The sequence below is a fragment of the Marmota monax genome, unplaced genomic scaffold (genome assembly GCF_021218885.2).
Source record: "Marmota monax isolate L192 unplaced genomic scaffold, Marmota_monax_Labrador192_F-V1.1 WCK01_AAM20220418_F8-fsc00157, whole genome shotgun sequence".
Classification (NCBI taxonomy): domain Eukaryota; kingdom Metazoa; phylum Chordata; class Mammalia; order Rodentia; family Sciuridae; genus Marmota; species Marmota monax.
Window position 1 is genome coordinate 3,502,194 of NW_026694573.1, and position 27,949 is coordinate 3,530,142.

Below are 27,949 nucleotides of genomic sequence, written 5' to 3' on the forward strand. Positions count from 1 at the left end.
TCTGCTAATCCCTAGCTCAAAGGCTGTGTCATGCAATCCTAAAGCCAGAAGAGTGAAACAGGACACAGCCCTAACCCCATTCACAGACAGGAAACTGAAGCTTAGGCAGAAGCAATTTGCCCAAGGTCAGCTGGCCCTGGGAGGCACGTGGCCCAGCAGGTGGGCTCAAGACCCATCCCCTCCCCCACTGCAGGAGTCACCTCCCCTGGGTATGAGACCAGACCTGTGTGGCTTCCCTGGCCCTGCTACACCCCTGGTCAGGATGCTATTGGGAAAGTTGGAATCTTCTTCCTTGCCGCCCAATAGAGTTGCAAATTGGAAAAACAAAACTCATCTCAAGACTTGATAACCACTACCTGCTGGAAACCTATTCAAAGAGCTATATGTGCCTAGGGTGACCTAAAGGTGGGTAGGAGCCCCCAGGTGTTGGGTAATGCTGGTTGCACAATGAGCCCTGCCCAACCCCCACTCTCAGCCACAACCAAAACCCAGAGTGGGGCAAGCATGGCCCCCCGCACACAGCACCTCCCAGCCTTCATCAGGGCTCCAGCTGCACTCAAGAGCTGCTCACCACCCTCACAGGAGCTGTCAGAACTCTTAGGGATTGTTTCTCCACACTGCAGCCCTCCCTCTTAAATTCCAGGTCCACCTTCTGGGAGCCAGATTCCTTAAGGCCATCTTCCAAGGAATCAGGTGACATCTACCAGACATTTGCAGAAAAGCAAGCCAGAAAGCCTGAGCAGGCTGTCTGGAACATACTTATCAGACAAGAAACAGAAGCCCCCAGCCCAGACCAAGCGAAACAAAGAACCCAAGGCTCTGCCTACCTGTACATTTCCCAGAGGGACCGTCCACAGCAGCCTGGCCACCTTCACCCAGAAGCGCAGTTCACTCCTGTTGACCAGGTGCATAAACCGAGTCTCCCATGAAATCTCCTCTAGAGCATGACCAGCATATAGCAGAGCTGAGGGATAGAACCCAAGCCTCCACACATTCCCTGAACTCCCCCACTTACAATGTCCAGCAGCTCAGAGAGGGTGAGCCGTGCTTTGGGGTCACACAGCACTGGGACATAGCCAGACACATGCCCAGCTCACCTGACTCTCAGTCCCACACTAGCACTAAGCTACATCCCGAGTCCCAGCTGTGGCCCAGCTCCTCCCCTCCCTCCCCCTGTCAGTCTAGGGTAGGAGGAGGCTTTAAAGGTACAGAAACTATTCCAGGTGGGAAGAGGGCTGGTACCTGATCTTATTGTTGGGGCCTTGTAACCTGGGACAGCTGCAGATCTCTCAGAGCCTGGTGGAGTCCCAAACCCTCAATAAGAGTGAGGCTGAATGAAGCTAGGTTTCAGCAGTAAGAGGAAGCTCAGGCCAGTGGGTCCCTGGAAGGAGGTGAGCTTCCCCCAATCAAAATGGGGACACATAGAGCTAGAATGCAGCCAGTGGTGGTTGCGATATAAGCATCCAAGACCCCACAAGATCTAAGGAGACTAAATTGCCCTCCACAGCTCATGGGTAGAGGATGACCCACCAAACACCATGCCCTCTCCTTGACTCTCTGGGTTACAGATGAAGAGTACAGGGGCTGTCACTCCAAGGATCCTGATCACCTGGACTAAAGGTAGTCACATGACCCAGGGGAGTCTTTCCTAATCCCTTAAATTGCCCCCCTTTTTTTGTATGTGTTTATTGTGTATGGGTAGAGGGGTACTGGGGATTGAACCCAGGGATGCTTTACCACTGAGCTACATCCCCAGTCCTTTTTATTTTTTATTTTGAATGGGAGTCTCACTAAGTTGCTGAGGTTGTCCTTGAACTTGGGATCCTCCTGCCTGGGCCTCCTTAAAGCCTGGGATTATCACCTGGCTCCTAATCCCCTAACCTCCTGAGGTATGGGCAGGCATACTGATGGATAGTGCTGGGCAGTAAAGTAGTAAGGAGGAGGCTAGGGACAGGATGGGATCCTCCCCTCATGCCCTTACCTGCCCTGGCCCATTGAGTGAGATGCGGTGAGTGTCCCCACAGCTGGCAAACCCAAGCCTCTAGGCCCTCAGATAAAAGTCCACACATAGGGTCTGTTGCCTGCCAGAACTGCCATTATTAGCACAGCTCTGGCTTAAACTCATTCATTCATTCATTCATTCATTCATTCCCCCATCTAATCCTGGCCCATCCAGATTCTTCTCCTAAGGACCCCTATCCTTACTGGAAATAAGATAGTGTTATCAGACAAGGAGGAGGAGCCGAGGGCTGTGGGAGAGGGGCAGACACTAAAACAGGGTCCTTGGGAACCCGTTCAGAGCAGAGGGTGGGTAAGGGAGAAAATATGAACCAAAAGGACCCACTTGAACCTGAAGCCAAAAACTAGAGATTTCTAGAGAAGCAGGGAGTGCTCAGGAGGCCCTCTTGACCTCTTTGGTCCTTTCCTGAGCCCTGAGGCGTCAAGGCTGGAAAAAGAGGTGGTGGAGCCTTAGACCTTGAAGGCCAGGCCAGTCTGGACTTTGAGAGCCCTGGGAGGCTGGTGAATATGTCACCATGCTGGGTAACCCATTAACCCTGGTTCACTCATTAAGACTCTGGTAGGTTCCCATTAGCTCCTCAGCCAGCTCTGGAAGTCAGGCAGAAGACAGAGGCCTTGGGAAGAAGGGAGTGTTGATAGGACACTGAGCGGGGTCTGGTGGAGCTAGGCTCTCTGTGTCCTTGTTCCTGGAGGAGTCTTCCTGTGCCAGTCTGGCCTGGGGGCAGGGAGGGGGAAGAGTTCAACCACTGTCCCAGTGCCTTTCATCTCCTAATCATTCCTTCTGTACTGGCACCAGCAGCCCATAGTACTTCCAGGGCTTTGGCTAGACAGAGGCTCAAAGAGTCAGTCCAGGGGGAGGCTCAGTAGCCAACTCAGTTCCCCTGCAGAGAAATGGGCTCCCAGTGGCTTCCAAGGACCTTTCTGTCCCAACAACTTTGGGATTGTCCCACCTTTGTATCTAGAAAAATAAGGTATTAGGAAGGGCAAGGAGTATGCTGTGAGCACAGGAAACCAAAGACTAAGAGGGGGAGAGACCTGCCCAAAGCCACAGCAGGACACGGTGACCCATGACATGGGAGGGTTATACAAACCACTTCCTGAAACTGGTATCTCATCGAAGCCTCCACCATGCCCCATCTCACTGTCAGGTCCAGGAAGCTGACTGCACCTGAGTGCCAGGAAGTGCAGGGCAAGGCTTGAGCCCCAGGTGGGCCACCACAGGGGCCAAGGCTGGTAGAACTGATAGGGCCATGATAACTGAACTACAGCCTCACTGTAAGTGAGCAAAGCAGGTGGATCCAGATGCAAGCTGCCCCTGCCCATGCTCCACAACTGCTGGGACACGATCTCATGAATATTTTATGTTTATACTTAGTAAACTGGTGGAATAAAACTGATTCTAAATTCACATATCATAATAGCTTAAGAATCACAGAATCTCATACCTGTTCTAATGGGGAGCTCACCACCTCTAAAGACAGCAATTCTTCCTACCATCAAGCCCCAATTTCTCTCTCTCTCTCTCTCTCTCTCTCTCTCTCTCTCTCTCTCTCTCTCTTTAAGGTACCAGGGATTGAACTCGGGCATTCGACCACTAAAACATATCCCCAGCCCTATTTTGTATTTTATTTAGAGACAGATTCTGACTGAGTTGCTTAGTGCCTCACTTTTGCTGAGGCTGGCTTTGAACTCACGATCCTCCTGCCTCAGCCCCCCAAGCCACTGGGATTACAGGCGTGAACGGTGGCCTGTCCCTTTGTAATGCCTTTTGTAGACTGCAAGAGTCAGCCTGCTTCTGTTGGGCCTGGCCTCAGATCCTGTCTACCATCTGAAGCCACAAAGCAGAGAAGCAGAGGCCAATGAACTCTATGGCTACCTGACCATAGCATCTCAGAGCCAGACAGATAACATTAAAGAGATGGAAGGAAGGTTCTAGCTCAATAAAGGGCAATACTCAGCGGGGCAGGGGGAAGGTAAGCACTCGCTAACTGTAGCATGGTAGAACTCTTGTGCCCTGAGGCACCATTTACAGCATTCCCTATTATAGTACCCACCTTTGATGTGAGGACAGAGATGAGCTCAGTCAACTGCATGGGCCTCCAGAATTGTCAGCTAGTTAATGCCTGCAAGCATCCAGCAGCAGTGCCGGCCTGGCACCTGGTAGAACAAATCCAACTTCCAAAACACAGAGGCAAGATGACAGGGGAGTGGGCTCCAGAGTTCCCAGGTTCAAACCTGACCCCAGATACCTATGGCACATGATCTGGGCTCCCTTCCCCTTTCTGGCCTCAGGAAAGGAGTAAGTAGAAGAGCACTGGGCAGATTGGCTGAGAAGGATGGGCTCAGACTATAAGAGGTATGTGCTACCTCCAAAGCCTCACAGAGGCTGGCCCAGCTCCAACACCAGGTCTGTCCCTGGCTGATGAGCGGCTTAGAACAGAGACCTAAAGTGCCTCCTTCCTGGCCATCCAGGGACATTGAACTCTCTCCAGGTGGCATTTATCACATCACCTGGTAATTATCTGCGGTGTCTGAGAGCTCCAGAAGGCTGGAGAGGAAAGGCAGAATCTTGTCCATGACCCAACCCCCACCCATTCACATGGCCCAGTCTCCAGAAAAGCCAAGCTACTCCTGTCTCATGGCCTTCTGGGTCACAGGCCAAGCCTGCCTGTCCACCAACCACTCCCCATGACCTCACTGATGCCCAAACTGCCCAACACTTTCCACAAACACCCTGTTTGGCTCACCAGGACTTCCAGAGCTCCCCACCTTTTCCACGGAGCTTCCTCTGCCTCCCTCACCTCTTGGATGCTGATCCAAGACTGAGCCCCTCTGGCTGATGTTTCAGACGCCCCAAGTCGACATGCCCCAACCTGAGCTAAACAATTGCCTTCCCCAGACCTCTACTGGCCACATGAGCCAGAGTCTAGCCTTGCAGCTGCTCCTGCATCCTCACTGGTCCCTTTCAGTTGCTCCTCTCTATACATCCCCTCCCAGTCACTCCTGACCCCCTAGACCCTCCCAGGCTCCCCGCAATCACCTGGTGACTCTCATTCACAGGTCACAACCCTGATGCTATTTCCCTAATGTAGCACCAGTGCTCAGCATGCAAATCTGAGCATGTCCCTCCCCCATTGGAGAACCCTTCAAAGGCCCCCTTTGCCCTGCAGATAAATTCTTGCCTTGCTGGTGCCTGCCCATTCCTCTGCACTCAGTGCTCCCGCCAGGACTTTTTGCAGGCTACTGAAATGGCACTCTTCCTTTAGACTCTGACCTTAGCCCTCTGGAAGCCCTCCTTTGCCCCATCCCAGCTTCACCACTCTTTAAATTAGTTGTTACTGCCACCTACTTTGTCTGCCTTTAGTCTCTAGAGTATCTGCAGTACACACTGAATGGATGGATTTGGGCTGGGGAGAAGCTGGGTGGATTCCATATAAAGTTGAAGAAGAGGGACTATAGGTGTAGCTTGCCTAACATGTACAAAAGTCCTGGATTCAAACCCTATGCGCACGCACACACATATACACACCGTAGAAGATTTATTAGTAAAAAAGCTCACACATGCAGCTCTGCTGTGTGCCAGCTCTTTCTTCATTGCTTCTCTAATCCTATGACACCTCTATGGGGAAACTGAAGGTTCAAAGACTACTGTAAGTGAATTGAATAGTGGCTCCAACCACCCTCAACCCAAGTTCATGTCTACTTAGAAGCTCAAAATATGACCTTATTTTTTAAAAAATATTTATTTTTTAGGTGTAGATGGATAAAACACAATGCCTTTATTTTTTTTTTTCTATGTGGTGCTAAGGATCGAACCCAGGTCCTGCCCGTGTTAGGCGAGCGTTCTACCACTGAGCCACAATCCCAGGCCCAAAAATCTGATCTTTTTTTTTTTAAATAGAGAGAATTTTTTAATATTTATTTTTTAGTTTTCGGCGGACACAACATCTTTGTTTGTATGTGGTGCTGAGGATCGAACCCGGGCCGCACGCATGCCAGATGAGCGTGCTACCGCTTGAGCCACATCCCCAGCCCCCAAAATATGACCTTATTTAAAAATAATCTTTGGGGCTGTGGTTGTGGCTCAGTGGTAGAGTGCTTGCCTAGCATGTGTGAAGCATTGGGTTCAATCCTCCGAACCACACAAAAAGAAAGAAATAAAACAAAGGTATTGTGTCCATCTACAACCAAAAAATTTTAAAAATAAATAAATAAATAAAAATAACCTTTGCAGCCGGGCGCAGTGGTGCACGACTATTACCCCAGAGACTTGGGAGGCTGAGGTAGGAAGGCCAGCATGGACAAGTTAGCAAGATTCTCTCTCAAAATAACATAAAAAGGCCTGGGGGATGTGGCTCAGTAGTTAAGCTAGTTAAGCTCCCCTGGGTTCAATCCCTGGTACAAAAAAAAAAAAAACAGTCTTTGCAGATGTCATTACCTAAAATGAGGTAATACTGGATTAGGGTAGTATTGCTAAATTCAGTAACAAGTGTCCTTAGAAGAAGGCCATGTGAAGTCAGGGAAGACAGCCATGTGATGATAGAGGCTGGGATTGGAATGATTTGGGGTGATGCATTACACAAGGAATAACAAAAATTGGCAGAGACCATCAGAAGCTGGGGGAGGTAAGGAAAGATTTACCACCAGGGCCTTTAGTGGAAACTTGGTTCTGCCTGATTTTAGGCTTCTACACTCCAGAACAGTGAAAGGATACATTTTTGTTGTTTTAAGCAACCAAGTTTGTGCTAATTTGTTATGGCAGCCACAGGAAACTAACACAACTCCCTACCATGTCTGTGGTTACACACTAAACAAAGGACAATGGCTCAAGGGATTTGAATTCAGGTCTTGAACCTATACCTTGAACATCCCCCGCCCATGTTCTGCTGTGTCCTTCAGCCCCATGGCAATTCCTTGCCCTGCAGAAGACTGAGAACCCACCCCTGCAGGGCAAGCTCAGTGGACACTTTGTCTCCATAGAGTATCTAGATGCCTCCTTATTCCAAGTGAAGGTTCCAAAACCACTCTTGCATCTTCCTTGTCACAGCTTCCAGGAAGTTCTATGTCATCTGGCTACTTGCTGAGGTAACATCAGGCCTCAGTTGGCCTTCCTCCTTCTTGGTTTGGACTATCCCATCAGGTTAGTGGAGAAGGGGTCAAAAGGTGGGGCACGTCGAGTTCCAGACCCAGCTGCAGCCCTCCACTCCACCTGCCGGGTCACCCAGATCTTGGTCTCCCACCACTTCGACTGAGTCACCATAAGGGTAGTCAAGGGCTGGGGACACCCAAGGTGTGACTATCACCAATACCTGTCTCCTGGTAGGTCCCACATGGTGCTTCATATGCTCCATCAGGGACTAGGATCTGGCTATGTCCTTCCTATCTGACTCTGGGTCCCCAACTTGTATCTCACTGGCTTCCTAGGGGTGATAGGGTTGCTCCAAAGAGCCCAGGTTAATCCCCTCAACTCTACATTAGCCCTAGGGGCTGAGAGGGCAACATTGAAGTCCCCCCTCCATCTCACAGGTCTCCACAAATCCTGCTTAACAGGAAAACTCCAGGGAGAGGGGCCAGTATCCTTCAGTTAAGTACACATGGAGGCTGGCGAGGTAGATGATGTCCCCATTACTGTGGGGACAGCCCTGTCTCTGGGGGCTCTTGTACAAGTCAGGCTAAGCCAGAAATAGTCCCCAAGAGACAACTTACCCAAGGTATCCCCCACAGCAGTGTAAGAGAGGCCCATCCAGGGATCTGGGCCCAGACACCAGCCTCCCTCCTTTCTTGGAAAAATGTCTTCCAGGAATCGCTCAGTCAGGAACATAGATGTGGGGCTAGGGGTGGTTCTGTGCTTTTCCCAAGACTCTCAGCTCTGGGCATCCTCACTATGCCCCCTGCCTATGTTGCCCCCATCCTGACACCCATACTCAGCCCTCCCTGTCCTCACCCCTCACCCCCACCTCAGTCTTCTCACACTCAAGGGGACAATGTCCAGGCCTGGCTCAGTCTCTGGAACCATATGATCAGGATCTGGGAGCCATCCAGTTCTGGCTCCAGCCCTGAGGGTGACAGGGAGGAGAAGGAGGGCTTACCTGGCTGCCAGCTTCTGGCAGGGGGTCTGAGAAGTCGCTGGGGCACTGGGGCTGCTGCTTAAAGCTCTGGCCCCGTCACAGTGTCAATTCAGCAAAAGTGTCTTGGCCCTGAGGGAGGGCAGACTGGGCAGTCATGCAGGTTTGCCAAGGAGGAAACCTGCTGTGCCAAGGTAGCCCTAGGACAATACTGGCTGCAGAGGAGGGGGGGAAGGGAGGCCTCTGGGTCCAGCTGACAGATGCCCAGGGAGAAGGGGGCCCAAGAATTGACCCAACAGGGGTTGGAGGAATCAGAGAGTGGTCAAGAGACTACAACATTCTGCTGTCCTCTGCCTTGTCTAAGGGACACACCCCTGGGGGTGTGTCCACAAAGCCTGGTACCCTACCCCCCACCCCAATCTCTAGGCAGGCAATGTTTGACCTAAAGGAAGAATCCTGATGGTGGGCCCTCACTATATGTCCTCAAATGCCTCCTACTCACTAGCCCAGCTAGGCACCCCAGCCTTACAAGCTGGACACATATCCCTTGCCTGTGAGAATGGAGGCTGGAGCCCAGGGCCACAAATGCCTCCCCCTCAGGTAACGTGAGGATCCCAGAGCTGGTGGTGGGGAGTGTGGGAGAGCCGAGGAGGATGCCTGGTGGTGGTGGGGGGGGGCACTAGGCCTCCAATAGGGACTACTGAGGGAGACCTTGGAGGTGGGAATCCCCCTGTAGCTCAAACCTAATCCTAGGAGGAGCCAGTGCCCCCTCCTCACACTTGAGCCCTGCCCCCTCCCCCTTGTCTAATAGGAATGCTGAAGCCAGGGGCAGATGCAGCCGGCCTGCTGCCAACCTGCCCATAATTGAGCTTACCAGTTAACCAGCACACCTCAGCCCATTCATCTCCCAGGCAGGGGAGGGCTCCTCCCAGTATGCCCAGGCGTGCCCACCATCGCCAGCATGCAGGGACTGGCATTAAATTTTGTATGGATGCAGAGTGGAAGGTCAGATACAACTGCCATGCTGCAGAAGAGATTCCTGAAAGCAGGTGCTGACATTGTCTAATGCCGGCAAAAGGCACCCCCACCCCGCTTGGAGCGTTCTTTGCGCGGTCAACGCTTTTATTCCCCTAGTCAGTACTCGGGCCAGAGGGTTGAGAGATGCCAAACGCCACCTCGTCCTGGCTAGGCTCAGTGTCTTCCCTGGCGGCCCGGGGGAAGAGCTCCAAGCGCCAGGTCCGACGCCGGCGGAGCCCTCCTGCTAGATCTCTGCCAAATGCAGGAGTCCCACCCCTCGTCCCCAGGCCGGGAGGCCAGGGCCCGGGCACGCAGCCTTGGATCGGAGCTCCCCACCCAGAGCATCCCAATCCGGCCGGGGCGGGACGAGGGCGGGGCGAGGGCGGTACGCAGACTGCCCGGCCTCCGGCTAGCCAGGCGCCCGCCGCGCGGCGGCCATGGGGGCGCGGCTAGGCCGGCGGGCAGGGCCCGAGGCGGGCTCCGAGGCCGAGGCAGCGGCGGGCGGCGGGCCCGCGCCCTACGAGCGCAGGGTGCGCTGGCTCCGCGAGATCCAGTCCACACTCCGCGAGCGGCGTCCGGAGCGCGCCCGGCAGCTGCTGCGCCTCCTGCGCCAGGCGAGAGAAGGAGCCGGCCAACCCGGGGCCGGTGGCAAGGGCGGGTCTGGGGGCCGGGAAGGGGCCGGGGCTGCGGGCTGTGGGCTGCGGGATGGTTTCGAGAGTATGATGGAGTGCTGAGGCTGAGGTTCTTCTCTGAGCCAGAGCGCGCCGGCTAGAGTGAGGGCTGGGTGAGGCCGGAGGGCTGTGCAGAGGCGGGGGCCAGTGTGTCTGGAGCTCTGGGTTTTGAAGTCTGTTGTGTATATGTTGAAGATTGCCCCGAGCCTGGAACTAAGAGCCCACATTCATGCCTTGGCAGGAAAGGAGAAGGGCTGGATGGGGGTCTTCTATTGAAGGACAGTGGGAAGAGGGCAGGATGAGGGTAAGAACTGGACCTGGGAGGCAGGACCTGGGAGGTACAGCCCAGCTGATCTGCGGGTGCACCAGGAGACACCATGGCAGTGCAGACAAAGCCACAAGGCATGCATCACCCGTCCATCTAACAGGCAGTTTGTGCCCACTGAGTACACACATCTGACATCTGTATACAACAGTAACATATCCCGGTAGGTGGGGGTGGGGGATGGGAGCGCTGGTTCTCTAGCCCAAGATTTGGAGCCCTACTGTTGTCCTAGGAACATGGATGCTGGTCCTAGCACCAGCCCTGGGCATGCTACTTACTACTTCCCAGTCTACCTTGTTTCCACCCCCTATAGCAGCTTCCACCACCACCTGCCCAATAAATGAGCTGAAATCAGTCATGAAGGTGTTTGGCTGACAGAAGGTAGATAAGTAAAGAAGGGGAAACGGATGCATGGAAATAAGTGGTGACCCAAAGGAGAGGGGGAGCCAGAGCCACAGCCCAGGCTATTAGGCCTGTTCCTCCTCCCACCAAAGTTTCCTTTCTCCAGACTCAGCAGTCTGGAATAGTGGAACTGGCCCTTTAAGAAGAGCTGTCCAGACCAGCAGAAGGCAGACTGCGGTCTGGGGCCCTGTCTGGGTCTGCCCAGACTTAACAGTCACCCTTTCCTCCATCAAAATCCTCCCTAGCTGGCATCTGTGGTTTGAACCATGTTGAAAATACAAAAAGCAGAGCAGCACCTAGTCAGCCAGACTGGCCAGAGGCAGAGATCACTGTCGGGGATGTCTTTAGGCATCAGCTGGGCATTTTCCCTTAAAAACATCAAGGAGGGAAGGATTGGTTCTCAGAGATCAGCTAGGTCACCCCCTTGTCTCCCAGAGGTTGGAATTTGAGGCCAACCAAGGGGTCTATCCTGCCCCCAAATCTGCAGGAACTGTTCCCCCCATGGTACTACAGCACATGGGGGCTCCTGCCTAGCCTTTCTTCCTGGGCTAGGGACTTAATGCACAGGGTATGTTACTCTCTGGCTTGGGGAAGGCCCATGCAGAGACTGAAGGTCCTTCCTAGCTGTGCCTGCCCCATCAGCATCCTGTAAACGGACCCTCTGGAATGGTGTTCAGCCCCATATCAGGTCTATGGGAATAGACAGGAAAAGACCAAGAAATGAAGGCAGGAAGGCCAGGCGAGGGCCCTGACCATGGGATGTGATCAAAAGATAGAAGAGGAAGCTGGTAGGCCAGAGAAGGTGTGATGGCCAGGCACTGAGAGTTTTGAGACTCTGCAAACTGTAAGTCTGATGTCATGTGACTTCTAAAAGGTTTGATCATCTCCAAAGGGCTTATGGATCAAGCTCAGATGTATGTTTCATAGATTGGCCCTGCCAGCTGGAGGGATGTGGAAGATTGAGAACCCTGGGAGGAGATTTCTGAGAGGTAGACCTGAACCTGATGGGAGCAGTGGGGAAGAAGCAGACCCACTAGGTGAGCTGGAGAAGAGAGGGCAAGGAAAGAGTGATGAGTGATTCCTGGAAAGGAGGGCATGGTTACCCTTCATACTAAGCTAAGGCACAGGATGTGAGGCCAATGTACACATCAAGTCTGAGATGCCTGTCACAACTGAGAAGGGGAAAAGGCCAACCTCAACAGGTAGCTGCAGCTTGGGAGATCTCAGAGACAGAAGGAAAGGCAAAGAGCCAGAAGGAAATGATGGGGGACATTTCCATTCACAGGTCATCAGAGGAATAGAATCCCCCTGACAGGCCCTAACCCCAGAGAAGGCAAGGTGTTCACAGCAAGACACTTTGCCTGCAGCAACTGGTCTGAGTAATCTGCTCATTACCTCCCTGGGGCACCCCATGTGCCACCCCTCTCCTCATCTAAAGGGTCCACCTGTCACCAGACACTTGGCTTTTGCTCCCTGGAGGTGGGGAGACATGGAAATTAACATGAGGGGCATCTGGCTGTCTGACCTGGAGAAAGGAGGCCCTGGTTCCTGGCTCATTCAACTACCTCTTCACCACCCTCAGGACCTGGGCCTTGAGGGGACCCTTCTCACAGACATCCTCTATAGGAATGTGGCTTTCCTCAACCTGGTGGATCCCATCTCCCATGACCTGCTTGTGAACCTGGCCCGGGACCTACAGTGCCCCAAGAAGGTGAGGTCAGCATGCATGGGCCATGGACTGGCAGTGTGGCTGACAGAGGCTAGGAGCCTGGGTCCTCATGTGGCTTGCTCTGTGGCCTTAGGTAGGTCACTCTCTCTCTCTCAGAACTGATGCCAGCTTCAGGGGCAAATGTGCTTTACCCAACCTGAAGATCATGCTTTTTCCCAAGTGACAGCACCTGTGATTCAGGCCTGGGAACCCTAGTTGAACAGAAGTTAAATGGAGACCCTGCAGAACACAAAATGTTCTGACAAACTCATTAAGAGAACTGGATTCCCAACCTTTAATTCCTGGGCCAGAAGAGGCCACCCTCGGCTGGAGCCTATTCATTGGTATCCATCCTACTTGGACACTCTTGGGGATAAATGTTCGGTGTCCCTCCCATAGCAGCAAGTCCCTTTTCATTCTAACTTGGATTCAACCACCTGCAACCTTCACACTCTGGGCCCTAATCTGACAACACCTTGCAGATGGTCTGCCATGATCATGGACACAGCCCCAAACTGTATGGCTGCAGCCAGCCACCAGCCCCTGGGCCCTGGTCACAGTGAATCTGCCATATGAAACAAATGTGTCCACTATAGGCTCTGCCAACCTGAACTCCCAAATCTGTATGCAATTGGCTAGCCCATAGTCATCACAGTAACTACCAGGGCTTGCTGTCACTGAGTCTGCCATATGCTCCTGAGGCTGTTAACAGAGGGATTGCATAAAAGAACGTTTCGGGTAGGTAGTGGAGCAGGCTCAGTACCAGCTTTGTGGAAAGCACACCGTGTATTCTGCCCTGAGCTAGGCCTTTGCGGGGGCCCAGTTAGGACTGAGAGAGAGCCAGGACATGGTGCTGTAAAACATTAAACCCCCAGCCCTGTTAGCCCAGACCCAGGCCCCACGGGCGCAGTGTAGCTTGGATAATGAGAGGAAGAAGAACATGCTGACCTGGCTTGTTCCCATCCCCTGGGATTGGCGTCAGTGGAACAGGGCTCTCTTGAGGGGCCTGGCCTGGCCTCCCCCTGTGGCAAGTCCCCTGGGGGTTCTGAGGGTAGTCAGGCTGCCGGCTGATAGCCTGAACTGCTGGCCCTGGGCCTGAGGACAGGGAACAAGGGCCCATTGTCTGGGCTTCCTCCCGCCGCGCACTACGGGCCTCGGACCAGCCTGTCCAGCTCCCAGCGGGCAGCCTCCCCTGGCTCTGTGCCAGGCCAAAGTCAGGGTGGGGGTGGGAGGGGCTCAGTCTCACCCTGATGATGCTGTCCCCCAACAGGATTATGAGCTCTGGAAGTCCTCGGACAAGATATGCCGGCAGCTCATTTACCACCTCACCCCTCACTCCAAGAGGCAGAGAGGGCCCAGCGTGCCCCGGAAGAAGACACAGAACTGGTAAGGGGAGCTCAGCCACAGCCCCTCCTCTTGTCCTTTCAGGGTCCCTTCCCAGGTTGACACCTAGTCTTCTATCACTGATAGCCTGGTGCTTGCAATCCCATTCTGTGGGTTCCTGTATTAAGGCCTCAACTCTGAAAGTCAATCTGGCCCGTGGCAAAAAAAAAAAAAAAACCAATTGAAGATTCACTCTCCATGGAAATGCCTCCCATGCCCCCCAGGACGACCACCTCTTGCCATTCGCTTATCCCTTAATCCCTGGCCTGGTACAGGTCCTGGGGCTCTTTAGGTTCCCCTCCACCCAAGGTGATCTCATCAGGCATTAGGTAGATCTTCACAACAGGTAGGCAGATTCTGTGTCACAATTCCCATTTAACAGGGAAAGAAACTGGGGCTGGTAGAGGCAAAGCAGCTTGTCCTAGGCTATACCCTCTCTCATTACTCTGTAACTCTTGGGAATTCTTTACCAATGCTGGGGTGCCCAAAGCTGAGGCCTCTACTCTGCTGTGGGGTCCCCGCCTTGGTCACTCCATCACAGCCTTGTGGTACAGACTCAACCTGGAACTGGCTGCAAGCACTCAGTCCTAGGGACCCAGAACCATAGCTAGGAGCTGACCCTGGCACATGTGTAGTATTTGTTTTTCAGCCTTGTCCCACCTCAGGCCTGGTGGCCCAAGCTGAACCCATTCCCTGCCATGGTACGTAGGAGCCCTAGAAGCGCTCACTGCTCTCAGCCCCCTTGTCGGGCCCATCTGCCTAGTGGGCTAGGTGGGTACACATGACAGAAGAGAGACCAAGGAGTGTGTAAGGGGACAGAGAAGTGCCTTCCTTAGTCTCTAAATACCCCTTTCAGCTTAAAATACAGTGAGTCTGGGAAGACTAGGGCAAGTTCTCACACCACAACCCCCCAGTACCTCCCCTCTTGCTACCTGGGGCCTGTCTCCTGTGTAATCTCCAAGAAATGATTATCTCATCCCCTTATAAGAAAGTTTTTGCTATCCCAAAGGACCCAATTCAGAGGGAGCCCAGAAAAAAAAAATTGAGCTCAGGAATCAGAGTGTCTTAATTTGGAGACCTGATCCCCATGGCCATAGGAAAGTTACTTAAACCTTTGAAAAAAGTGGGTCATCATTCTTAGCCCCTTGGGGATTGTAAAAATAAACGAGATAAGAGATATAACAGGTGTGGTGATGCTGGGCATGTGAAAAGGGTTTATAATAATAGTTTACACATGGAGCTTTATTGCCTTTGTATTTAATCCTCACAGCAAATCTTTTCACACTTTGTTCTGCCTGGCCCTGGGCCAGGGCTCATACTAAGTCTATCTCACCTACAACTCTCCCATAGCCTCAAGAGTGGCCTCCAGAAGACTCTGCTGGCAGGGGAGACGGTGGACCTATCAGGCATCCCGCTCTCAGTGCGAGATGTGCAGCACATAACACGCTACCTGGGCAGCCACGGGGCTGGGTTGTCAGTGCTGGACCTGAGCTTCACGGAGCTGAGTGATGAGCTTCTGCACCTGCTGCTGCCCAGCCTGTGGACACTGCCCTGCCTCACCCAGCTCCTGCTTAATGGCAACCGGCTGACACGGGCTGCTGCCCGGGAACTCACTGAAGCCATCAAGGATACCACCAAATTCCCTGCATTGGCCTGGGTGGACCTGGGCAACAACGTGGATGTGGCCTCCATGCCCCAGCCCCTGTTAGTTGGCCTGCGCCGACGGCTGAGCCAGCGCACCTCACTGCCCACAATTTATGAGGGCATGGACCTTGATCCTGGGGACAGTGTGGCTGGGACCATTGCCACTACCTCTACCTGGGGCTCTGCAGCTGCTGAACCAGGGTCTGAACCCCAGAGCTGCTGTACTAGGTGATTCACCATCCACCAGGCTGAGGATGCTTTCAAGCACATGGGATAGCAAGTGGTGGAAGCCTAGGAGGTCCCATAAATTCCCAGAGAGACAGTGAAAATGCTCAACATGGGATTAATGGGATAGATGGAGAATATTCTTATAAGACACCAGATGGTTATCCCAGGCTGGAGTCTCAAGATTCTGTCAGTATGAGGGGCCCTGGCACCCACCACCCAGACTCCACAATAAAAGGTCATGCTCTTCCTCTCCTCTGCTTTTCTGCATCATGGACCTCAGGGTCACGGGGCACCAGCCCTGCTGCTGTGCTGCTGGGGTAACTCCTATCTATCTGGCTGGGCCCCATGGATACCAAGGTGCGGGCAGGTCATAATTCCAACAGGGTGGGATGGGGAGTTAAAGGAGACCCTCACATCTGGGTAAGGTTTGGACTATGTAAATAAGGGATCAGAGAAGCAGGTTGGAACCCAGGAGGGACAGAGTTCTGAATGGAGCCCCACACCAAGCTCATTCCTGAGTCCAGACTACCATCAGGGACTCTTGAACTGGGGACAAGAATGCACTGACCAGAGGCAGGGGCCACAGCAGACTTGAGAAGGGAGGGCTTCATGCTCATCTCCCCCACCCCCAGGCCTCCTGTGTTTGTTGAGTGGTCAACTCACCAGAATTAGGAGACGTATCTGGCCAGAGATGAAGAGTTGTGTGTTCCCTCCAGGCTTTAGGGGCATCCCACAGAGTGTATACAGTGGGTGGAGGTGGACACAGCCACTAGCAAGGGATTTGGGGACAGAGCAACCCTAAGGCTGCCCCTATAAAGAGACTATTTATCTTCTTCCTCAAGAACCATGGGGGCAGGCTCCCAACCAGGAGCCTAATGCCATGGTCGCCATCATTGTGGGAATTCAGGTCAGCAGACAGGCAAGTCAGGTGAGATGTCCAGGGGAAACTGAGGACCCAAGTGGAGAAGTCCATGGTGTAAGGCCCCTGTCCTGAGCCAGGATATAAGGTCTATGCACAGTGTGATCCTGCTGGATGAGGAGAGATCCTGGGACAAAGAGAAGCCCCAGGAAAAATGATAAGGGAGGGAACCCCTTGGACCTGTCATTTTTGTCTATCATCTCTGACCTTCCCCTCACATCTCTGACCCCCATCCCCAGGGGACTGTGAATGGCACATCCATCCCTAGTGGAACATGGATTCCAGCACATCCCCAAGCCATCTGGATGCATAACTGCCTCTAGGCCACACTGGTGGGGAGGACAGGGTCATGTCAGGTCCCAGGGCTGGGAGAGAGAGCAAGGAATGAAATTTCCCCTAAAGCCCCACTGGTCTCAATACTTTCAAGTAACTCCTTTATTGGAAGGCTGTGGGAAGGGCACAAGGTCCAGCCTCACTCTGTTACTAATTTTAATAGCTTTCAGTGTATAGGCCTTTTGTTTGCTTAATTAAATTTATTCCTCATTATTTTGTTTATTTTTTGTAGCTGCTGGCCAGGCCCTTCCCCTCTCTGGGCCTCTGGTTTCGACTTTTTCCCCTCTGTTAAATAGGGCTTACTGCCCCTCACCTTTCCCAGCTCTCAACCCTCCATCCCAAGGTCCCGATGCCCTTCTTGTTTTAGACATGGGCCTGCCCAGGGCTCAGAGCCACGGAAATGTTTCTCTGTGCATCCACTCAGGAGAAGGGTGTTCAGGCTCCCTAGAACCAGGCAAAGTGGAGAAGAAGGTAGACCAGTGGAAAGAAGGAAGGGAAGGCCAGTCTTAGGCCCAGCAGGCTGAGGAACCCATCACATGCACATGCATCTGAGCTCTCTGAAAATTCCTTGTTGGGGAAAGGCCAGGCTTTCTACATTCCTCCTGTCGTCCTCGCTCCCTGCCCACTACTGGTCCAAAGCCAGCCCACGAACCTTTGGATGTCACTGCTCAGAGAGATTCCTGCCAAGGTGGGAGAGGACCAGAGCCAGGTGTCCTCAACAAGCTCCTGGAGAATCTGGGTGGCAGCAGATGGTCTCAATCTCTTCGCCTTTTGGTTGGAGAAACTCAATGCAGAAGCTGAGCCAGATTCTGAGACAGCTCTGGAGACATGGACAAGGGTGGCCTCCCCTGTGAAAGTGTTCACAGTCCTTCACAGGCTCCTTATGACCACCAGCAAGGACACTCCACAGGCAGGGACACAGAGATCTGGGAAGCAAGGGCTTGTGCCTTGTTTTAGTCCATTTTGTTCTGATAACTGAATACCACAGCCTGGATAATTTATAAACAATAGTTTATTTGATTCATGGTTCTGGAGCCTGAAAAGTTGAAGATCGAAGAGCTGCATCTGGTGAGGGCTTTCCTGCTGTGTCATAACACAACAGAAGGTATCATATGGCAAGAGAGCACTTGCGAGCACAAAGGGGTCCAAAGTCACCTTTATAACAACCCACTATGGCAATAATGACATTAATTCATTTATGAAGGTCCTTATGACCTAATTGTCTTTTAAAATTCTCACCACTAAACACTGCTACATTGGGAATTGAGTGGACTTTGGAGGACACAGTTAAACCACAGTGTGCCTCACACAGCTTGATGAAGCACAAAGCACTGGCCAGGACAGCTGAAGCCTGAGCTCCAGACAGAGGAAGACAGTGTGCCTTACTCAGGCCATTTTGGAGGCAAACAGGCCTAGGCTTTGTCCCATTCCTATCACTCCCTAGCAGTATGGTACTTTCAGAGTCTGTTCCCTCATTGTGGGAACTAGGTATAAAAATCTTTCCTTGTCTCCTGGGGTCAGGGTGACATGAGGTATGGAAAGCATCTACCAAGTTGGGGGTGTGGGAAGGTATGCTGCAACATCGTCAGGGCTTCCTCCCAGGCTCTATGGGTGGCAATGGCAGGAGCCCAAACCTTTGGCACTAAGCAGAATTGGATCTATTTATTTATTGGTGCTGGGAATTGAACCCAGGCCCTTATATGCATGCCAGGCGAGTGCTCTCCACTGAGATACATCTCCAGCTCCCCGCTTACTTATTTAACAAGCATCTTCATAGCCTTTTTATGAGCCTGTTAATAGTTCTGATTGCTTTACACTCCTATAGTTTTTCTTGCACTTTAAGGAAGTAGGTGCTATTACTGTTAGGTGCAGGACAGGCTGAATAAGTTGTCTGCAGGGCATGCCAAACAAAGTTAGCTGGAGGATGACCTAACCACTCAAACCCTCTGTCTGGTTCTTTATCACCTGTTTGCTTCAAGCCCAAACGCCCAAGCCCCCACTCAAGGCTGAACACTCAACCCCCTGCTCAAGGCTGAACACTTAACCCCACCTTGTGCCAACAAGGGAGCTTGCAGACCCAGAGACCTCATTAGATTTGGGCTATAAAAACTCCCTCCTGCCGGGCCCCTCTATCTCTTGCTCTCTCTCTCTCTCTCTCTCTCTCTCTCTCTCTCTCTTTCTCTCTCTCCTCTTTCTCTCTTTTCTCCTCTGTTGCACTGCTGCAATAAAAATCTCTTGGTCGCTCTGAGTGTTGTGGTCACTTTCCTTTCAATTATCATTTCTGTTTTGTTTAGTTTGGGTGGGGGTGGGAGGCGGGTGAGTTTGCTGAGGCAAGAATAAGTTAAATGACTTGTGCAAGTTCACAGAACTAGCAACTGGAGGAGCCAACACATGAGTCCAGGTAACCTGGTTTTAGTCTGTTAATCCCTGCACAAGCCTGCTTCTCCTGCAGATAGCTTAGAGGCCATTGCCAAGGATGGTCACCTCAGGAGTCATCTAAACTGAGTGCCTTCCAAAGAGGCCAGTGGACGCAGGAAGAAGAGTAGAGATAGGAAATGTACTATTTTTTTTTTTTCTTCAGTGTTGAGGATCAAACCCAGGGCCTCATGCACATGCTAAGCAAGTTCTCCACCACTGAGCTCTATCTCTAGCCCTTTTTAAATTTTGAGACAGGGTCTAAATTAGGCGCAAACTTGCAGTCCTCCTGCCTCAGCTTCCCGAGTAGCTGGGATTCCAAGCATGTGCCACCATGCTCAGCAAAAGAACAAAACAGTTTTTAATTTTGGTAAAGTTCAGTGTATCAGTTTGGTATTCTATAGATGGTACTTTTCGTGTCATGTCTAATTCTTTGCCTAACCTAAGATCCCAAAGACTTTTTCCTATTTCTTCTACAAGTTTTACAGTTTTAGGTTTTATGTTAAGATCTATGATCTATTCTGAATTGTTTTTTATATAGTATGAGGCATAGATTCAAGTTTTGGTTTGTTTATTGCACATGGATGTGTATTTGCTCTAGCACATTTGTTTTTTTAAAATATTTACTTTTCAGTTATAGCTGGACACAATGTCTTTATTTTTATATAGTGCTGAGGATCGAACCCGGTATGGTAGGCGAGTGCTCTGCCTCTGAGCCACAACCCCAGCCCCTGCTCTAGCACATTTTGTTGAAAACGCTTTCATTCTTCAATGCATTAGCTCAGTGCTTTTGAAAAGTTTGCTTTCAGACTTTATTGTTCCTTTGATCTATTTTTCTATCATGTTGTTTTGATTACTATAGCTTTTACTGGGAATTGAACCCAGAGGCCCTCTACTACTGAGCTCCACTCAGTAGTATTTTGAGATAGGGTCTTGATAAATTGCCCAGGTTGGCCTTGAACTAGTGATCTTCCTGCCTCTGCTTCCCAAATCACTGGGATTACAGGCACGTGTCACCACACATGGCTAGCTTTAGAACTCTTGAAATCATGAAGTATTATCTAACTTTATAATTCTTCTCATGAGTTGTTTTGTTACCACAGATGCTTTGCATTACCATATAAATTTTAGATTCATTTTGTTAATTTCTACCAAAAAAAGTGTAGGGAGATTTTGATTGTGATTACATCATAATTATATATCAGTTTGGAGAGAATTGACATTTTATCAATGCTGTCTTGTGGCACACAAACAAGGTATACATCTCCATTTACTTAAAATTTACTTTTCTCAGCAGAATGTTGTCATTTTCAGTGCACAGACCTCTTCAATTTTTTATCAGATTTGTCTCCAAGTTTTCATATATTTGGTGCTATCGTAAATGGTATTTTTATTTGAATTTTAAATTGTTTGTTGCTAGCATATATAAATACAACTCATTTTTAATAGTCTTATTGAGTTCTAATTCACAAGTAGTTTACCCATTTGAAGTATACAGTGGTTTTTAGTATTTTCATAGAAAGGTACAACCATCACAATTGATATTTTTATATTTGTGTATTTTGTATATTAGATTGTATCCTTCAGTCTTACTAAGTCAACTTATTAAATGTTCTAACTTTTTTGTCGATCTCATCAGATTTTCAGCTTAGATGATTATGTCATAGAGAAAGAGACAGATATTTCCTTTTTTCTGGGGGTGGGGTACCAGGGATTGAACTCAGGGGCACTCAACCACTGAACCACATCCCCAGCCCTATTTTGTATTTTATTTAGAGACAGGTCTCACTGAGTTGCTTAGTGCTCCACTGTTGCTGAGGCTGGCTTTGAACTCATGATTCTCCTGTTTCAGCCTCCCAAGCCACTGGGTTTACTGGAGTGTGCCACTGCAGATAATTACTTTTCATTTCCAATTTGGATATCTTTTCTTTTCCATGCCCAGTTGCACTGACTAGTCTCTAACACAATGTCAAATGGAAGTACTGAGGGTAGACAGCCCTTTCCTGTTCTGATATTTCGCGGGGGAAAGCATTCAGTCTTTCATCATTAAATATGCTATTAGCTGTAGATTTTCCATAGATGCCTTTTATCAGGTTGAGGATTTTCTCATTTATTCCTAATTTGCTTTGTCATTGTCGTTTTGAGATGGGGTTTGCTATGCTGCCATGGCTGATCTTGAACTCATGAGTCCATGTGATTATTCCACCTTGGCCTTCAAGTAAGTAGCAGGGACTACAGGCATGTACCATCATGTCTAGGTGTTTTATTCATTTTTGAAATCAGGAATTGATATTAGAATTTGTCAAATATTTTTTCTGCATATATCATATGCATTTGATCATATGGTTCTTTTTTTTTATAATTACTCTTTTTTTTAATATTTATTTTTTAGTTTTTCGGTGGACACAACATCTTTGTTTGTGGTGCTGAGGATTGAACCCGGGCCACATTTTAACCATTTTGAAATGTACAGTTCAGTGGTTTTTATGTATTCACAATGTGTGCAACCCTTATCACTGAACTATTACTAAATATTTTCATTACCTCAAAGGAAACCCTACGGGGCTGGGGATGTGGCTCAAGCGGTAGCGCGCTCGCCTGGCATGCGTGCGGCCCGGGTTCGATCCTCAGCACCACATACAAACAAAGATGTTGTGTCCGCCGAAAACTAAAAAATAAAAATATTAAAATTCTCTCTCTCTCTCTCTCTCTCTCTCTCTCTCTCCCTCTCTCACTCTATCTTTAAAAAAAAAAAAAAAAAAAGGAAACCCTACTATATTCATCATGCAGGCAAACCCTATTTTCCCTTCCCTTCATTCTCCGGCAACCATTTATCTGCTATCTTTATTAAAATTTGTCTATTCTGAATACTTTAAGTAAATGGAATCATATAACATCTTGCCTTTTGTGTTTGGCTGCTTCCACTAAACATATTTTCAAAGGTCATCTATGTTGTATTTTACATCTTTTATTTACCATTCATGAGTTGATGGATATATGACCATTGGCTTAACTCCTGTCATTTTAGAGTTTATATTATGTACTTTTATTTATTTATTTTTCTTTTGGTTCTGAGGAAATAACCCAGGAGCACTTTACCACTGAACTACATCTCTATCTTTTTCATTTTGCACAGGGTCTTGCTAAAATTGCTGAGACTGACCTCAAACTTGTGACCTCCTGTTTCACAGGCATGCACTTCCACATGCCCAACCTATATACTTTAGCTTACTATAGTTTATCTTCAAGTGATATTGAATCTTATAGTAGTGTACACTCCTTGCTCCCCTCCTGGTCTCTATAATATTCTCACACATTTTACTTTTACATATGCTATAAACTCTAATAGTAATCTTAATTCTTTTGTGTAAATCAAGATTTCCACCTGATTTAAATTCTCTTCTGCCTGAAGGATGTCCTTCAGTGTTTTCTGTATGGTAATTATCTTGGAGATAATTTTTTTAAGACTTTGTATTTCTGAAAAGGTCTTCAACATTTTTTTTTTTTTTTTTTTGGTGCCAGGGATTGAACCCGAGTAGTAGTACTTAACTACTAAGCCATATCCCCAGCCCTTTTTATTTTTATTTTGAGGCAGGGTCTCAGTAAATTGCTTAGAGACTCATCAAGTTGCTAAAGCTGGCCTTGAACCTATGATCCTCTTGTGTCAGGTTCCTGAGCCACTGAGCTTACAGGCAGGTGCCATCCATCTAGTTTAACATCATTTTTGAAAGATAAGTTTTTCCTAAATTTTCAAAATTAACATTTTTTTTCAGTATAAAAATGCTGTTCTACCATCTTCTGGCATGTATTGTTCCCAATTAGAAATCTACCTTCCTTATCTTTATTTCTTAGATTTTGCCATTTATTTTTTCTCTGGCTACTTCTTAAGATTTTTTTCTCTTCACCACTAGTTTTGAGTTGTATTTGGAGTTCATTTAGCTTCTTGGATCTATAGATTTATAGTTTTTATCAAGTTTGTAAAGGTTTTGGCCATTATTAAATAATTTTTGTCTTATATTACTTTGGGGACTTCAATTGCCCATATATTGGGCCATTTAAAATTGTCCCACAGTTCACTTTTTTTTTTCCAGATTTTCTTTCAAATTCATTAAACTTTTCTTCTGCAATGTCAAATCTATTGTTAATCCCATCCAGCTACAGAAACTTAATTTGGGTTTCTCCTCTACTTAACTTTTGGACATATATAGTTATAGCTTTTTAAATGTTCTTCTCTGCTAATCTAACATCTGTATCAGCTTTGCATTTCTTTTGATTATTATCATTATCGATTGTACTTTCCTCTTTATGATACCAGACATTATTTGTTTTACCTGGATGTTGCATATTTTTATATTCCTATAAAATCTTTTTGAGTCCTGTTGTTCTGGAAAAGTAAGTTTTCTCTTTCAAGTCTTGTTTTTATGACTTGTTAGGCAGGTTCAAGGCAGTGTCCAGTCTATGGCTAATTGTTCCTCATTTATGAAGTAAGATCTTCCTGGATTCTTGTATTAATCATGTTTTTTACTTTATGTATTTTATGATGTTCTGACATTTTGGGGCCTTCTTAATCCTAAAGAAACTGCCCCTCCTAGAATTAGTTAATTCTGAGAGATTGCAAACAATCTGCTAGCATCTTTCACATATAAACCAATCAAATCAAAGTCCACACCCACAAGCACATCCTTATCTAACTCACACACTAAGCCAGTATTTGCCTTACTCCAAATCACCCCAGGGCCAGAAAATTAACAATTAAAGACCACCTTGTTACTCACAGCCTAAAGAAATTATTCAAATGTGCCTACCCACTCATTCTTCCATGCTGAAACCACAATAAAGCCTCTGAGCCATGTTCTCCATTTGCTCTTTTTGCCTCCTGACTCACCCTGGTGCTTCCCCATATGGCTCTGCATATGGCATGTTCCCTTCTCTTAGGAACTGCAATAATTCTTTGAAGGCAGTTGTCTCCACGTCTGTTGCCTTACTGTATTTGATTAAATCAAAATCCTGGGTACATTTGTAAACAAAACTCTATCCAATATCATGTGAATTGAGTTTTTTGTCTGGCTGGTATGAATAGGCACTATTCCCAGCCCTGAGTAATGCCAAGCACTCATCTAATCCGTTTTCATGATCCTTTCCCTAGTCTCAAGTTTGTTCCCGCAGTCATGTGCTAATCTGTACTCTGCTAGATATTCAAGAGGGACCTTCTGCAGCTCTCCTGGGTTCTCTAAACAGCTTTCTTCTTTGGTATTTTGACCTGTGAACACTAGCTGCTCAGGCCTCTCTGAATCCTCGACCTAGGCAGTCTGTAAGGTCCACTTCAGTCCTCTTCCCCTGATGCCATAATCTGGAAACTCTTACAGGGCTTTAAGTTGCAGCAATTGTAGAATTTCCCTTATAAATAAATTTCCCAATTCTTAGAGGGACTACTCTGCTCCTGTTTTCCAGGCACATATAAATCTAGGCAATTACCTTCCTCTTGGCCACTAGCAGGGAAAAAGAGAAAATCCTGTATGCTTTTCTTTTTTTTCTCTTGTTTAAAAAGATTATGGAATGTCCAGCAGGGGAGTTTAGAAGGGGGGTAGTCAGTAACAGGGAATCAAGTGACTCTAAACCTTCCCTTATAAGAAACCAGAGGTCTGGAGAGAAATGATAGTAGTAGTAGTTAGAATCAAAATCTGTTAAATCTTGGTCTAGTTATCTTTCCATCAGATCATCTTTTATTCTCCCCCTACTGCCTACAGTACTAGGGATCAAACCCAAGGCCTTGCACATGCATGCTAGGCAAGTCCTCTACAACATTATATCCCCCAGTCCTTTTTTGGTTTATTTATTTATTTTTGGTCCTGGGAATTGAACCCAGGGGCATTTAACCACTGAGCCACATCCCCAGACCTTTTATGTTTTATTTTGAGACAGGGCCATGCTAAGTTGCTTAGGGCCTTGCTAAGTTGTGAGGCTGACTTTGAACTCATGACCCTCCTGTCTTGAGTTGCTAGGATTACAGGCATGCACCACCATGACAGCTTTGGTTTAATTTTGAGAGTCTTGCTAAGTTGTCCAGGCTCACCTCAAAATTGTGACCCTCCTACCTCAGCCTTTTAAAGTAGCCAAGGGATTATAGGTGTGCACCATGCATCCAGCTCTCATCCTTTATTCTATATCTTCTTTAATCTCACCTAGGTATTTTTCATTTAAAGTAACATAGGGCTGGGGGTATAGCTCAGTGGTAGAGCACTTGCCTAGTGGTAGGGCACAAGGCCCCGGGTTTGATTCCCAACACCACAAAAATAAAAATTTTAAAATAATATGTTTTCAAAGAAAATGTTTTCTTTAGAGAGAACATGCTTAAATGTTCCTATTTAAACTTGTTCTTAACTGCTCTTCCCCAACTGGGCAAAAAGCTGGTACCTTATTCTCTAGCAGGAACAGATTTGTGGACAAAGGGACCTTTCTAGAATCAACTTGAAGTTAATATTACATAAAGAAGATCAAAAGATAAGAAAATGGCAAGGGGGTGCATGGTAGAGGCAGTAAAGATAAGAACAGAGGTAAGTCTGAATAACAGAAATTTCAGAAAAAAAAAGACAGACAAAAAAAAAGGAAGAAAATCATTAGCAAATAATTTAAGAACATTTCCCAGAAACAAAGGACAAGAGTACATCTTGAAAGAGTTCATCATGGGCCTGTCACAAAGCAAGAAAATAGATGATCATCAAGGTATGAACACCATGCAATTTCATGATGCTACAACAGAAGGTAGGGGGAAAAAAGGTCATATACAAAGGATCAGAATGGCTTTTGACTCAGAATGGCTTTAGACTCCTCTACAGCAAGGCTAGCTACTAGATGACAAAGTAGCAATGCCTTCAAAACTCTGAAGCAAAACTAAACTAATTCGGGCTGGGATTGTGGCTCAGCAGTAGAGCACTTGTCTAGCACATGCAAGGCCCTGGGTTCGATCCTCAGCACCACATAAAATAAATAAATAAAATAAAGGTATTGTGCCCAACTACAAATAAAAAATAAAATATTAAAAAACTAAACATCCCAACTCAGAATTTCATATCTAATAAAAAATGTGAAAGAACATTTTCATACACATAGTCTCTCAAAAAAACTACTTCCCACATATCCCTTTTATCCCCCCCCCCCCCCAAGGGAATAAACAGAGGAAAAAGGTCACAGGAGACTCAAGTTAATGATACCAGTTGAAACAAGATGATAGTGGGCGGATCAAGAATAATATATAAATAGAGGAGGCATCAAGGTCTTCAGATAAGACTAGAGTGTTGACCGGAGTTCTATTTGTGATATATAGAAAACTAAGCAAATAAAATGTGGCTCAAGTGGTATCGTGCTCGCCTGGCATACGTGCGCCCCGGGTTCGATCCTCAACACCACATACAAAGATGTTGTGTCCGCCGAAAACTAAAAAATAAATATTAAAAATTCTCTCTCTTTAAAAAATAAAAATTAAAAATAAATAAACAAAATGCAAGAGGACTATTACTTCTAGGAGAAAGTTCTGTAGTTTAGTCTAATACATGGATCAGAATTAATAATTTACCCAATCATAATTAAACTGAATATGACTGACTCAGAATTACAATCAGGGAGATGGGTAGTACATACAAGGTATGTGTAGGAGGCAGAGAGATAATTCAAAATATAATGCCTAAAAAAGAAACAGAAAGTAGCCACGCGAATGAGTTTATGTTGAGACAAATCAACCAAGACTTGAAAAAGACTGTCTTAAAGCAGGAAAAATGAGAGAACGAGGCAGACAGGGCAGGAGAGCTGTTAAATATAATTAAACCTACAGAACCATGTTTTCAATTATGTGGTAATGACTCTTTCCCCCTGAAATGTAGGATATAAAACTGCTTAAAAGCTGGATGCAGTTGCGCATGCCTACAATCTCAGCGGATTTGAAGGCTGAGGCAGGAGGATCAAGAGTTCAAAGCCAGCCTCAGCAACTTAGTGAGGCCCTGAGCCACTTAGCAAGACCTTGTCTATAAATAAACAAAGAACAAACGGGGGTGGGGGACACCCCCCCAAACTAGTTAAAAAGCCCTTTTAGATTACTCTTGTTTATGACTTATACAACTTTGAAACTGATAGTATAAATATTTAATTAGAAACAACCATACATGAGAACCCTCTTCACTTTTTAGTATCTAGGAAGGGAGGTAGTTTCTGTGTGTGCAGAATGATGCAAGACTGGTATTATTGCATGATTCTAGGGTCTAAAGTTAGCTTTTCACATTCAGGATGTAATTCATTACTATTAAATATAATGTACCACTAATTAAAGTCTTATCTAAGCTGGGTGTGGTGGTGCACACCTGTAGTTGCAGCTCTTTAGGAGGCTGAAACTGACTACTTGAGTTAGAGATCAGCCTGAACAACATAGGGAGAGTCCATCTCAAAAAAAAAACAAAAACTAGCAGGGTGTGGTAATGTATGCCTATAATCTCAGTGGGGATCTCAAGTTCAAGGCCAGCCTCAGCAATTTAGGAAAGCCCCAGGCAATTAGGGAGACCCAGTAAAATTAAAAGGGCTGGGTAAGTACCCTTTTCTCACCAAAAATATTAGTAACAAATTAACTCCTGGTCAAATCTCAAACAAATGAACTCTTTCAATTCCATTCACAGTGAACAAGTTCATCTGAGATGGCCACCAACCCCACAGCCCCTCTGGGGAAGAGTTCTGCCTAGAGAGGACATCAGACACATGTTATCCAAATCTGTTTGGAGCAGCTGAAGCACCAGAAGGGACACGGGCTGATAGGAGGAGATAGTCTTTGAAACTTTA

At 47.8% G+C, this 27,949-nt stretch overlaps 1 protein-coding gene across 2 annotated transcripts; it reads left to right on the plus strand.

The window, feature by feature from the left end:
* The first annotated feature begins 9,538 nt into the window (after positions 1-9,538).
* Positions 9,539-15,709, plus strand: Lrrc75b (leucine rich repeat containing 75B). Of its 2 annotated transcripts, XM_046421136.1 has the most exons (4): positions 9,539-9,715; positions 12,082-12,210; positions 13,478-13,593; positions 14,941-15,709. In XM_046421136.1, the coding sequence occupies exons 1-4, from the start codon at positions 9,539-9,541 to the stop codon at positions 15,464-15,466; spliced, it is 948 nt and encodes a 315-aa protein (XP_046277092.1). In that variant the 3' UTR covers positions 15,467-15,709. The 2 variants fall into 2 exon arrangements, with proteins under 2 accessions (XP_046277092.1, XP_058427770.1); XM_058571787.1 differs by lacking the exon at positions 12,082-12,210.
* The last annotated feature ends 12,240 nt before the right edge of the window (positions 15,710-27,949 follow it).